Genomic DNA, 14,513 nt, shown 5'->3' with positions numbered 1-14,513 from the left:
ATGGCTGACTCTCCCATATGATCTTAAACCAATCTATCTGTTAACATAGTTAAAATAATTAAATTGTTGGACAATTTCCAAACCATTGCATCATCTACTCCAATTTATTCAAAACTGCCCTTACCTCACTCAATATCTTTCTCCTGCTACCCACAGACTTTCAAAAGCAAAGCTTGATGTCACCCGATTACTTATTGTTAATGGAGCAACTTGGTAGGCCATGGATGTAAAATTCATGTTTTATATTAGGAGAGGTCATTCATTAATATTTGTGGTTTAGTTTGTCATTTACAAACCCAGTTCCACCTCATTCAATAGGTGCAATTTATTCAAGGGTTTTTTAAATGATTTCAGTTGTATAAAAATGGATGTTTACATCAATTTTACTGATTTTGAAGATTTTCATTTGTCAGCACTTTTAAGAGCTCATCCTGTGGAGGAACATAGTGCCACTGTCAACAAAGTTTGGTTTGTCATGCTTAACTGTGCATGTGAGAACACAAGAAATTACTGTCATTTTCACAGTTGTAAAGATGATGAACATTGGCATTCTACCATCATTATGACCACAAAATCTTTTGTTTCTAAAAGCTCACTGAAGTTGAATTAGCTGACATGCAGTTGCCAAGTTCATCCTTTTGTCAAACAATATGTAATGTTTGCAACACTCCAACTTTCTGGTGAGAGACATCTGGTGGCAATGAAGAATTAGAAAATGCTCACCATCATGCCTGCAGTTTTCACTCTTGTATCCCTTATTAAGTATAATGCATCCCCTCTGGAACAATTGACTTGTCTAGTTTAAATATGGCCAGCTTTTAAATATAATTATTTATCTTTTCTTAATCTCATTCATCCTCTCATTTATACAGTAAGTTAGACAAATTCTGCTTCCTTACTAGCACCAATGCAAATTGTTAATTTCAACATTGTGCATTTCTTTCTCTCTCCACCAATATCTATCCATTTCAGTTTCTAATTAGCGTCCCCCACTCACTAGACAATCTTTTGACTTTTACGTGTTTGTAGAAGATGTTAATTTCTTCTTTCATTCCACCTATATATTTTCTATGTATAGATGAATAACCATTAACAATAAGTAATCGGGTGACATCAAGCTTTGCTTTTGAAAGTCTGTGGGTAGCAGGAGAAAGATATTGAGTGAGGTAAGGGCAGTTTTGAATAAATTGGAGTAGATGATGCAATGGTTTGGAAATTGTCCAACAGTTTAATTTATTTAATAAAATATCCTCACATGTAAAGAAGGAAAAAAGATTATGATTTTTCACTTCTACCTTCATCTCATGTGACTGTCCCAATCTTACCTTGCTTCAAGTGCTTCACCTGACCAAGGGGCTATGTTCCTAAAGCTTCCCCATTTCTGATGAAGATCCCGACCTGAAATTTCCACTTTCCTACTCCTCTCACGCTGCCTGGACTGCTGTGTTCCTCCAGCTCTACACTGTGTTGTCTTTGACTTCAGCTTCTGCAGTTCTTGCTATCTTTATTGTGAATGGTTGCTTTTCAGATTAGAGGCATATATACTGGAGTGAAGCTCCCCAGGATTTACACCTAGGGCCACTGCTTCTTCTGATTTCCACTAATGATTTAGAGATTAGAAATTTGCATATAACACACAAATTTTCTGAGAAAGCTGATAATTGACTTCAAGGTAACATGGATAGATTGATGAATTGATTGATGAGAGATGAAAACCAATACAAAAAAGAATGAGGTGCTAAGTTTTTGTAGGAAGAATGTGAAGGGAGAACCGAGGTAAATCTTTGTACAATTTCAAAAGTTGTAAGAGACACGTGGAGTGATTATGTCTCAATTCTCAAAGTTGGCTGATGACAAAGCAATTAACAAGGTAGATGAGTCCTGATTTTTATAAGTAGATACATAGATCAGATTAGTTTAGAATAGATTAAATTAGATTACCTACAGTGTGGAAACAGGCCCTTCGGCCCAACAAGTCCACACCGGCCCTTGAAGCATCCCACCCAGACCCATCCCCCTATAACCCACACACCCCTGAACACTACAGGCAATTTAGCATGGCCGATCCACCTAACCTGCACATCTTTGGACTGTGGGAGGAAACCGGAGCACCCGGAGAAAACCCATGCAGACACGGGGAGAATGTGCAAACTCCACACAGACAGTCGTCCGAGGCTGGAATCGAATCCGGGTCCCTGGTGCTGTGAGGCTGCAGTGCTAACCACTGAGCCACCGTGCCGCGAAACAAATAATTAATGGTTATCCTACATAACATTCCAATTTTGACCTAGTAGTGCTGTGATCAATTCTGAACAACACATTTTAGGAAGCATATGAAGCCTTTGTGAAGGCTAAGAACAGGATTTACAAGAATGGTTCCAAAATTGAAGGATTATAATTACATAGTTTTTCTCCTTAGAGAAGGCTAAGAGAGGTTTTGAAAGAAGTGTTGAAAATCATTAAGGCTTTAAAGAGAGTAATCAAAGAGGTACTGATTTCAAAAGCTGAAGAGTCGATAGAAGCAGCACATTTAAATTTATTAAGAGGTGACATTTTTAAACAGAGTAAGGATTTGGAACGTACTGCATAATTGGGTGATGGGTACAAATTTAATGGTAGCCTTCAAAAGGGAAATGGTTAAATATTTAAGAGAAATAAAAGCAGCAATACTGAGACATGAGATAAACTGGATTGCTTTTCAAAATAGCGGGGGCACAATTGATGAGTCAACCAGGCTCCTCCAATGCAATGCCCTTCTATGATTCTATGGTCTTTTCTCACGTCTTTTAAACTTTCGTGGTTCCATGCTATATGCTGCTACGCCTTAAATGCATCTCTTTCTCTTTGAGAAAGATAACATTTTGATGAGTAGACAAAATAATTTGCTCACTATAGTGTGCAAAGCTGAAGTAGGTAATTAAAATGCCTTCATTAGGATATGCCCTTTGTAATGAACACTCACCTGTTTCCCCAAGTAGAAGCTGCCACACCGTCTTTGACTGCAGACTGCAATGTGCTGACTTTAATAGGTACTCCAGAAGAAGCAGAAGACCCCTGAGAAGGCGAGTAGTCCGAGTAGCTAGCCGAAGAGCCACTGTTGTTGATCCTGTCACCTTCTGATTCATCTGTTGATTCTTAATATACAAAAGTAATATTGATTAAATATTTCTTCTTTGGGTATCAGAATTTTTGGTTTCATCTTTCAAAATCTTAAGGCATGTAAAATATGGTTTCAGAGTAAAATGTTTAAATTAATGAGAATTGGTGAAAAAGGCGAAATGCCAATGAAGCTTTTTGTCTTCAATTATCAGGACAGATGCCTACAACAGAAGCATGTGGGCCAAAACAACAGGCTAAGGCCAAAATATTACAGCATTACGGCAGAAGATCGATGAGTCTTATTTAATAGTTAAAAGATGCTGCAAGGATCTGACTATGTTCTGGACATTAAAGCAAGATTCTCACTAGGCAGCGGCAAGGTGCCTATTAAAGGGGATTATTGTTCGTTAACCACCTTATTAACTGCAAATCTCATCTCTTTAATATGCAGATTTCTAATGTGCCATCTGTGACAAGCAAATTAGAGACCAGGAATTTTTGGAAGTCAGAGTACCTGACAACTGCAGCTCATTGATGACAGTGAACCTCCATGTTAGTCAGCAGCACCTCACTATGCAACAGCATCTCAGGGTATGATCCACAGGCACCAGCTGTGCACACCTTATCTGTGAACACTGGCATCTGATAATTAGGAACCCCCACAGGATTTTGGTAGTACCTCTAAGATCCACTTGCTGGACACTCAGGAAATTGAAACCTACAATGCAGGATGCATCAAACACTCGCATTGAAAGGCAGAAGCAGGGACCCTTTGTGCAGTCATAGGGTCAAAGGGCCAATGGAATAGAGTCTCAAGGAATTCGGGAGCCTGCAGATCTGTGTCCTGCAGAGTGTACATGTCTCCATGTAATATTCCTTCTCTTTTCAAAGGACACATATTGGTGGGTCCTAGAGACTCCTCCCACATATTGGGTGAGCTGGTGACTATTTTCTTTCCCATGGTGTATTTATGATATCCTGCATGATGGAAGGCAGTTGTACAAGGCCCTTACTCTAGATATTCAGAGCCTTCTTATCCATGTGCTCAAGAGGTTAAAAGAAAATGGGTAGGTCTTCCATTCTTAACACTTTTGTGACTCTATTGCAAAGTACAGACATGTAGGAAAAGGGATCTCATGAACTGTGATACCTCAAAAGCCAAATTACACTGATGCTGACCAGATTCATACAAAAAGCTACAGGAAAGATGTTATCAAATTGGAAAGGATGCAGAAAACATTTACAAGTATGTTACTCCGACTGGAAGGTTTGAGTCATAAGGAGAAGCTGGGTAGACTGGGACTCTTTTTTTCCCCTGGAGTGTAGGAGGCTGAAGGGTGACATTTTAGAGACTTATAAAATCATGACTAGTGTAGATAAGGTGAGTAGCCAAAATCTACTGGGGAGTCCAAATCTAGTGGGCATAATTTAAATATTTCCCTTCTTGGCTTAAAAAGGGACCCAAGTGGCAACATTTTCATTTCGAGGGTGGTTCATATGTGGAATGACCTACCTGACATGTAGATAGGTACATTATTAGGAAAGGTTTAGAAGGGTTTTGGCTAAATGGGGACTAGTTCAGTTTAAGAAACCTGGCTGGCATGAGTGAATTGGGCAGAAGGGCCTGTTTCCATGACGTATGACTCTATGACTCAAAAACAAACAGGGTACTGGAATGTGAGAGAGAGATAATGGGAACTGCAGATGCTGGAGATTCCAAGATAATAAAATGTGAGGCTGGATGAACACAGCAGGCCAAGCAGCATCTCAGGAGCACAAAAGCTGACGTTTCGGGCCTAGACCCTTCATCAGAGAGGGGGATGGGGGGAGGGAACCGGAATAAATAGGGAGAGAGGGGGAGGCGGACCGAAGATGGAGAGTAAAGAAGATAGGTGGAGAGGGTGTAGGTGGGGAGGTAGGGAGGGGATAGGTCAGTCCAGGGAAGACGGACAGGTCAAGGAGGTGGGATGAGGTTAGTAGGTAGCTGGGGGTGCGGCTTGGGGTGGGAGGAAGGGATGGGTGAGAGGAAGAACCGGTTAGGGAGGCAGAGACAGGTTGGACTGGTTTTGGGATGCAGTGGGTGGGGGGGAAGAGCTGGGCTGGTTGTGTGGTGCAGTGGGGGGAGGGGATGAACTGGGCTGGTTTAGGGATGCAGTGGGGGAAGGGGAGATTTTGAAACTGGTGAAGTCCACATTGATACCATATGGCTGCAGGGTTCCCAGGCGGAATATGAGTTGCTGTTCCTGCAACCTTCAGGTGGCATCATTGTGGCAGTGCAGGAGGCCCATGATGGACATGTCATCAAGAGAATGGGAGGGGGAGTGGAAATGGTTTGCGACTGGGAGGTGCAGTTGTTTGTTGCGAACTGAGCGGAGGTGTTCTGCAAAGCGGTCCCCAAGCCTCCGCTTGGTTTCCCCAATGTAGAGAAAGCCGCACCGGGTACAGTGGATGCAGTATACCACATTGGCAGATGTGCAGGTGAACCTCTGCTTAATGTGGAATGTCATCTTGGGGCCTGGGATGGGGGTGAGGGAGGAGGTGTGGGGACAAGTGTAGCATTTCCTGCGGTTGCAGGGGAAGGTGCCGGGTGTGGTGGGGTTGGAGGGCAGTGTGGAGCGAACAAGGGAGTCACGGAGGTACTGGAATGTGGTCCTCAAGCACAGTTGCTACCAATGAAACTTCGAATTCATCGGAGAGGAGACTTTTTTAAAAAATCTATATTAAAAAAAGCACATCAAAAACACATTTCTATTCATTCTTATAAATATATAAATACTAAAAATGAAAATAAATATCCTACCCATGGAAAGCAATTAATCAAGATAGATTGTTTCATTAAAATTACACCATGGAGCTTTAATATTAAGCAGGCTTGAGGGCTTATTATGTTTTTCATCCATAGACACAATTTTTTCTTTTTTTCCCTAAGTTACATTCCGACAGCTCAACAGCTGCGATCTGGTACTTGGCATTTATGATGTTAAATCTGATTTCTGTAATCTTTTAGCAAAGTTTTAAGCCTGGATGATATACCAACAGTTTGGTAACCATTTTGTTCTGCTCAATCAGATGTTCAAATCCCAAGCATGCTCCTCAAAGTGATACTTCAAATTGCTGCTGCAGCACTGAAAATGCCATTCCATGAAAAGATCAACTTTGATTAATTAAAACACATTGAAATAATAAGTTAATTATAATGGAATGGTGATATGTATAATTCAAATTTGACCTTGAAGGCTGTTCACAGCCTTTGTATGTGCCACACATTTTATTGTGCAGGTCCTTGGGACCTTGCTCAGATTCGATTGCATCTGGTATTTTTGGGCCAGCACCTATTATTTCTCTTCTCTTTAGTTTTCATTGCCACATGTCTCATGTTACCCTTTTATGGTTTAAAACAAAATCTGTCCAACTTCCCTACTAGTTCTGATGTAAATAATAATTAATGTATTTTTCAGATTCTGATTATTTTTCATGTGTTTCAAAGGCCTTCCTTAGTAGCATATGTTACAAGTCTGACTACATTTTTAAACTCATTAATGTTGAACTAATTTCTCTACAATTTGAACAATTTATGTGTATCAACTTAATAAATCTCTTCCATAACCTTAAAAATTCCAATTAGTCCACATTAAAAATTCTTTCACTTCAAAGACAGCAAACCTAGCATCTCTAGGGTTTCCTCATAATTGAGGTATCCTGTATTTAGGATGATCTCAAGAGCATGGTGGGATGGGGTGATTATTCTCCACATATACTTTTCTTGGACTGTTTCATACACATAGCTGTTATAAGGTTGCATTTTATTCTTCATTTTCTGGGACCACCATTGTTGTGCTTCACTTTGATAGCTTGTAGAAAGTATAAATAATGAATTAGGTCATATTAGTTAGTAATTTGCTTCAGTGGTAACATTGATAACTAATGCCACAATTGAGTGACCTTCACTCGTAGAGAACTGATTGGAGTATGCTACAACAGTACATTCTATATTAATCTGAGCAGCATTGACAATCAATGTAGTCTCAATTCAACTAACTTGGGATTTGCTTTCATTTTGCGGAGTGAAGTTACTACAACTGTGCTTTTGAGGCATTCTGCATCAATGCAAAATCCCACAAAATTAGGGTATAATCCAGGTGAGAGCATAAATCATGTATCATGACTTGCTGGAATTTCTGAACCATAGTGATGCAAGCCATAAATGTACAGTTGCAAATGGAAGGCTGTCACTAAATTCTGACTTCATAAGAAACGTATAGAATCAGGAATTCAGTGCTGATTTACAGCATATATATGGAGCATCATTTCTCCTCTCTACTCCACGACATCTCTTTCCCAAATAAACTTTCCCTGATGCAGTATCCTAGGACAACTTGGCTTCCATAGAGTTGACACTGCACCTTTCTTCTCTTTACCCAACAAGACGACTTTGGGTTTGAATAGTGGAGTTTCACTAAGAGTAGGCCGCAGTTCTCCCATTCTGAGATCATTTGGCGACTCTCCTAACGATCTCTGTAGAAGAGAGAAAAGTAGATCTTTCACGAAAACAAGTAAAAGCAAGATAGAAAAAGAACACTTACATCTTTACAGCTAGACAGTGTGCCAATGGGATGGTTTGTCTTGAAATAAGTATCGCTATCAACACTTCATACAAATATGGAAACATAAAAAATAGGAGCAGGAGTCAGTCATTTGGCCCTACAAACCTGTTCCATCATTCAACATGATCATGGTTGATCATCCAAATCCATACCCTGTTCCAGCTTTCCCCCAATACCCTTTTATCCTTTTAGCTCTAAGAACTATAACTAAATCTCTCATGAAAACATTCAACATTTTGACTTTAACCACTTGTTGTAGCAGACAATTCCACAGATGCACGGCTACCTTGGTGAAAAGAATGCCTCCTCTCAGTCCTATATGGCCTATCCTGGATCCTAAGAGTGTAATCCCTGGTTCTGGATTCCCCGATCATTGAGAACATCCTTCAAGTTTTAACCTGTCTATTCATCTTCATATTTTTTCAAACTTGTAGATGTTATAAATAATTTTCCTGACATACATTCTCAATTCTCTCCTGAAAGTGCTTCTGACTCACAGCGCAATAAAATTCTACTGGCTATACTGGGCCCAAATGGCAATTCCTTGGAGTATGCCCAAACGGTAAGTATTACAAGAATCTGTGACCTTTGGTGGTTTCATGTGGAGCATGTTTGATTGTTGCCAGAACCTGGTGTGTAGTGAGTAGTGAGGTCAGCCTTCTGAAACCAGAGATGAAGGTCTGAAGCAGTTTCAAGTTTTGAAATCAACTTCAATGTGACTAATTAACAGCAGACACCAAGTCAGGCAGATCTTAGCATGGAGGCACACCTGAACAAGTCTGAACAGAATTTCAGTACATCTCAATATTTGTCAGCAACTAAAAGTTAATGTCCAAAGGTATATGACCTGAAGGAATAAAATATTTTTAGATGCTTCCCTCAAACTGTAAGAGATCCTTCAATGGACTGCTGATAAGGCTACTCATTTGTTGGTTCAAATGGATGGAGCATGCATGTTAATACTCTGTTTATCTTATCTCCAATAGGACAGAAATCAATTTCCATGTTTGAACAGCTTCTTGCATGAATTAGACATCCTGGGTCATGCTGATTTTCAGCTGCTAACTGTCCTTTTCGTAGGCAACAATATTGTTTGTTATTTCTCATTAATGGGATGGGGGCATTGCTAGCTGGCTCAGCAATTATCATCCATCTTTAATTGTTCTTTGGAATGTAGCAGTTTGCTGCCGGCAGCCTGGAGGCAGGTGGGTTCAAATGTGGCATTCAAGAGGGCAGTGGACAATTATTTGGATAAAAGTAACGTGAAAGAGTACAGGGAATAATCAGTAAATTGGCACTAGGTAATTCTGATTATTTAATAAGCCAGTGTAGACATAGAATCACAGAATCCCTACAGTGTAGAAACAGGCTTCAGCCGAACAAGTCCACACTGAGCCTCAGGGCATCCCACCCAGACCTATCCCCCATAACCCACCTCATCTACACATCCCTGAACACTACAGGCAATTTAGCATGGCCAATCCAACTAACCTGCACAACTTTGGACTGTGGGAGGAAACTGGAGCGTCCAGAGGAAATCCACGCGGACACAGGGAGAATGTGCAAACTCCACACACACGGTCACCCGAGGGCGGAATCAAACCCAGGTTCCTGGCACTGTGAGGCAGCAGTGCTAATCACTGAGCCACTGTTCCGCCCATCATGATGGGCTGAAGGGAGTCCTCCTGTACCATATCCCTTCTGTGATGGTACACATACACAGTTACGTTAGGGAGTAAAGTCAGGATTTTGACCCAGCTACACTGTAAGAATGGTGACATATTACAAAGTCAGTATAGTGAGTGGTTTAGAGGAAAACTTGCATGAGGTGGTGTTCCCATGTATCTGGTGTCCTTGTCATTTTAGATTACTGTTCTAATGTAGTAATATCCCATAACTGGACCCTTGGCAAAGGCAAATTTAGTAAAACAGTTTGTTTCACATTCAATTCTCCAGCAGGAAAGAACATCAAGAGAAAACTCTGACAGATGGAGAGAGAACTCAAGTGTTTTGCTATGTTGGGAAAGATGTATAACAGCTAACAAACCCCAACAACTATTGAAAGTGAAACTAAAATCCTGGGTCAAAATCTTCGGCCCTACCCTTTCATGCTGCTTCTATTATTACAACTTTTTTAAAAAACCCAAGGCCTCACAAGCTGATTATTTTATTTGTTTAGTATATACTGCTCAACACCTCTAACTCAACCTATCTTCATTAAAAGAAGGACAAAATGCATCTTTTAAAGCCAGAGTATCATCACAGCTTCCTCCTTAAAATAATGAACCATAAATATACAGAGATGGCTTCATTTTTACCAAACTTCAGTCTTATGCTATAAGTGACTACAATATATATACATTACATTGACTCTAAGCATGAAAATATTCAATTCTACAGTCCGTTTCAATCCGTTTCTTCCACTACTAACCACCTTTGTCTTCCTTCATCACAATTTTGACAGTACTTTGGCAATTATGTTCCCTTGTCCTGTCATGTATATGAGCTTAAAATTGAATGGCTCCAATAATAAACTCCATGTAAATAGTCTGGAATTTTTATCCTTACATTTTTCCAAAAACCTCAAGGGGTCATGATCAATATATACAATTGTCTCATTGAATCCATCTTGAACTATCATAACCCAACATCTGACTAGCCTGAAACACTGCTCAATCATCAAATTCCTGTTGCTGACCTGCTGACAATTTCCATCAATCAGGACTCGTACCTGACATTGACATGATTGGTCACACCCTCATACTTGATGGCACTACTGTAAACCTCACACCCACCTCTCACATTCAACCATGGCTGTCACATCACACAGATCATATAGCATTCACTGGACACTTGTTCTCTTTTGAAGAATGAAGTAGCATACACCCTGTTAGCTTCCTGTAGCGAACTGCAGTAGGATGAAGGAATTATGATTGCTGCCAGTATAGCCAGCAGTAGTTTGCAAGATTTTCTTCCCATAGCCACACAGAAGCTGGACATTGATGGAGTAGAATCATTTTTAGTTCACTATAGGGCAGAATTAACATGTGGCATTTGCAATCAATTAAGCTTTGTACCAACAGGAAATCTACAAACTCAGGGAAATCATATGCTCATTCTGGCTGGTTTTAAAAGAATTAAATGTGGCGGGCTGTCAATGAATAGAGTGTATTAGTGACCATCGTAACATAATAGTACAATGGCAAACAGCAAGATGTTGCAAATATCTCCAGCTTAGAAGAAATCTGACACATAAAAGTCTACAACCACCAGTAACTTTCACATTCATTGATCCTTGCCCTTCTCGGGAGGTTGTATTCGTGGCTGTAGCAGCTGTTCAGATTTCAACAAGAATATTCTTATTGAAGCACAGAGTTGCACGTTACTTGATGCTGAGGATCAAGGACGAGAATTGGTCCCTGAATACACAGGGCACGTTTGACCTCCTGCTGCAAGGTTTTCTCCTAATCCACTTCTGGCATCTTGTGCTGTTCTGAAAGTATGCCCTTTGTTCATTTTCCAACTAATGCTTGTTCCTAGGAAAATTGTGTCAGTTTATGTTGAGGCCTTACAGTCAGCAAGTGCTCTGATAGTACCTGGCACACCATTCCCTGCAAAGATTTGCACATTTAAACAAATATAATAAGCAATGAAAAATGCAGAATTGAAGGAACAACCAGACTAATTCAATCAGCCACTAAGCTGGCTCTTTTAAATAGTACTGCTATGGCTTCTTCTTACTGCTGATGCTCAACACGTGTTCAGCTGTATCAAGTAAAGAAAGGGAGTTAGCTCGCATGCTTATCTCCAAAACAGCATCGCTGGTCTCAAATCAAAGAAGCATTCTGACTGGAGTCATAAATTGTCCACTTTGCAAACTTCTGTGACTGTTAACGAATTGGGTGTTAACCATGTGATCAGACATTGTTCGCCCCAAATCTGAGAGTGTAGGATGCTGCTGTAACTTGGATCTCCAAAGACACCTGTAGCACTAACCTAATGGGTGCTTCTGATTTCAATTTTGCTCTAATAAAATCCACTCTACTCAATGTATTCCTCTGGCAGGTGATTTTCTGAACTTAACTACAATAAGATGAAATAATTCTTTTACAATTTTCTTGGCTACCTCAAGTGTAACTTCCTTTGCAGATATAGGCCACTTATGCTCGTATTTATCTTTTGCAGAATGTTCTATATTCGTGGCGCCTGTTGAGTTTTCTTCAGATCCTTCTTGACTATGTTTTCCCACCAAATGCTGAACAGACTTCACCATATTTTTCAGATCTTCTGGATACGGGGTAGGATAACGCTTAAGGTTTATTTCAACCTGAAATTGAAACAAAGTACAAGAAATATATGAAATTCTCTTGGAATAAATTTATGTCACACATGAACACCACAGCATTATAGATGCAACCATGTGTGACAACTATATATACTGCACAGCTCTCGATGGCATTTTACTTCTTAGTAAATAAACAACATAACTTTCATCGCATTCTTTTTAAATTTCACTTTTCCACTTCTCAAGTAGATTAGGCCCCATTGTCAAATTGTTCCATAGATACTTGCAACTCTTTGCTAATGTACTCTGTGGCAATTTTTCATTTTTCTGGCTGGTTTTAAAAGAATTAAATGTGGTGGGCTTTCAATGAATAGAGTGTATTAGTGACCATCGTAACATAACAGTACAATGGCAAACAGCAAGATGTTGCAAATATCTCCAGCTTAGAAGAAATCTGACACATAAAAGTCCAGGCTAATAGGGAGGCTAATAGTTCCATGGGAAGAAGATATAAGCAAAGTTTGACGTTGAATACAATGGCTTTGAATGTAACTCATCATTTAATTCTTCCTTGATCTCAATCTGGTGCCTAATTATTGGGAATAAAATTCAACTTATAAGCGTGCAAAATAGTTAATAGCATTAGGTTGCTTGTTTTACACATATCCTATTGAAAAAAAAAATCAGGTTGGTCAGTAAAGGGGAACAGATCCGCTACCAAACATTTTGCTGTCCAGCAATATTGAATTTTACCATGAAGGATTCTCACATCAGCAAGGTTAAAGTCAACTTAACTAATCATATTATGGATTGGTCCTGAGGACTGCTGATCTGTAAAGCAAAGATGACGCACCTTGTGAGCAAATCATTTTTAAAATTTATTACCTAAGTTATTTATTTTAGGTAAATCTAGTATGACACCATTGCCCACACACCAGACAAAGTAAGGGATTATAACTCAATCAGAGATAGTAAGAACAAAGTAAAATATTTTGGGAGTTTAATATTCCTGAAAAACATCATTGGGAATTTTTACGCATGATTAAACAAAGCTCATTGATTGGATTACAGGCTACACACCACCTCTGGACAACACGCTGTTTTAAATGACATCAGCACCATATCAACATATGACTGGAGCAGGAATGGTAGTCATCCAGGAAGTGAATCTGACCTGTGAAACATTAAGTTATGACATAACGGGGAGAAATTAGGCTCCAAAACATTATTTTTTAAAACACCTGTGATGGTGGGCTCGCTGAATGACATGAGAAGTATGATTTGGATATCCAGTGAATGTCACAGCCCTCTGAGCACATGTTGAGAAGGTAGTGGGAACAGAGAGCCTGGAGGACCATCAACAAAGACGCTCTTTGATCTGCCTGAAACTTGTTGATTTTCCAGAACGAGGAGTTGACCCTGACTGATAATTGCAGAGTGGTACATTCCAAGTGCATCATATGTTTTGAGGGATGCACTAAAGCTTGGGGAAGATGCTGCCAAAACAGAGTGGGGAAAGGCCACTGTCTGAGGTCTTCTTGTTGAAGTTAAATAGGGGTCTGTTCATTTATTGGGTCCTCTCGTATCTCAAAAGTATGTAAATTTTGTCTGGTTCAAGTCAGTGATGCCTTTGGTTAGTTCGGATAGAGTCTAACTCCAATGGTTGTTTGTTTCCTTGATATGGCACTATACAGAACCGAACTGCATTTGTGACTGTATATACATAAAGATATCGTTTATGAAAAAAGGAATATTTTTGAAATTAAAAGGAAAGTGGGAACAGGCAGCTACGGAGAATAATGCCAAAAATCAAGGTAGTCAGTGAATGCATCTTCAAATACCATATCATTCAGATACTCCTTGATTCACCAAACCTAACACTCAGCAACCAACATTGTTTACCAATCAAAACTCATTTATGCTTCAATAGCTCTATTGGCAAGTGTCACTTTCATATTTCACAGCTTATGCATAATGCCAGTTACTCAATAAAATAAAACAAAGAACCATGGATGTTGGAGATTTGAAATCAAAATAGAAATTGCTGGAGAAACTCAGCAGGTCTACCAGCATCTGTGGGAAGAAAGCAGAGTTAACATTTTGAGTTCAGTGGCTGAGTCACCGGGCTCGAAATCTTAACTCTGCTTTCTTCCCACAGAGGTGACAGACCTACAGAGTTTCTCCAGCAGTATTTGTTTTTGGGCCACGTACTCAATAATGGCTTCCATATCCTTTAGGAAGAGTACATGAGCTCACTGAAGTATATTGCTTTCCTACAGACAAGGGGATGAACAACAATGGCAGCAGTGGCCAACCAGCAACAGACAGATGCCCCTACATTCCATATTCCATAGCACATAAAAACATAAGACATTAGAGCAGTAATGGCCCATTTAGTCTTTTGAGACTGCTTGGCCATTCACAAAGATCATGGATGATATTCTACCTCTCGTCCACGTTCTTGCGCTATTCCCATATCCCTTAATACAATCAGTATTCAAAAATTGTTGGAAAAATTTACATCA

At 39.8% G+C, this 14,513-nt stretch overlaps 1 protein-coding gene across 17 annotated transcripts in view; it reads right to left on the bottom strand.

Moving 5' to 3' along the window:
• The window catches only part of lrrc7 (leucine rich repeat containing 7), a 617,590-nt gene that overhangs the window by 64,738 nt on the left and 538,339 nt on the right, over positions 1-14,513 (bottom strand). For all 17 annotated transcript variants that reach the window (XM_048539168.2, XM_048539169.2, XM_059647884.1 and 14 more), the window contains 3 exons: positions 11,830-12,030; positions 7,503-7,614; positions 2,963-3,134 (listed from right to left, as the gene is read on the bottom strand). In XM_048539168.2, the coding sequence (XP_048395125.1) occupies positions 2,963-3,134; positions 7,503-7,614; positions 11,830-12,030 (485 nt within the window). The remainder of the gene's footprint in view (positions 1-2,962; positions 3,135-7,502; positions 7,615-11,829; positions 12,031-14,513) is intronic.

The sequence above is a fragment of the Stegostoma tigrinum genome, chromosome 8, assembly GCF_030684315.1.
Source record: "Stegostoma tigrinum isolate sSteTig4 chromosome 8, sSteTig4.hap1, whole genome shotgun sequence".
Taxonomy (NCBI): Eukaryota; Metazoa; Chordata; class Chondrichthyes; order Orectolobiformes; family Stegostomatidae; genus Stegostoma; species Stegostoma tigrinum.
Note: the sequence above shows the minus strand (reverse complement) of the source record. Positions and strands in the feature narration are given on the sequence as shown.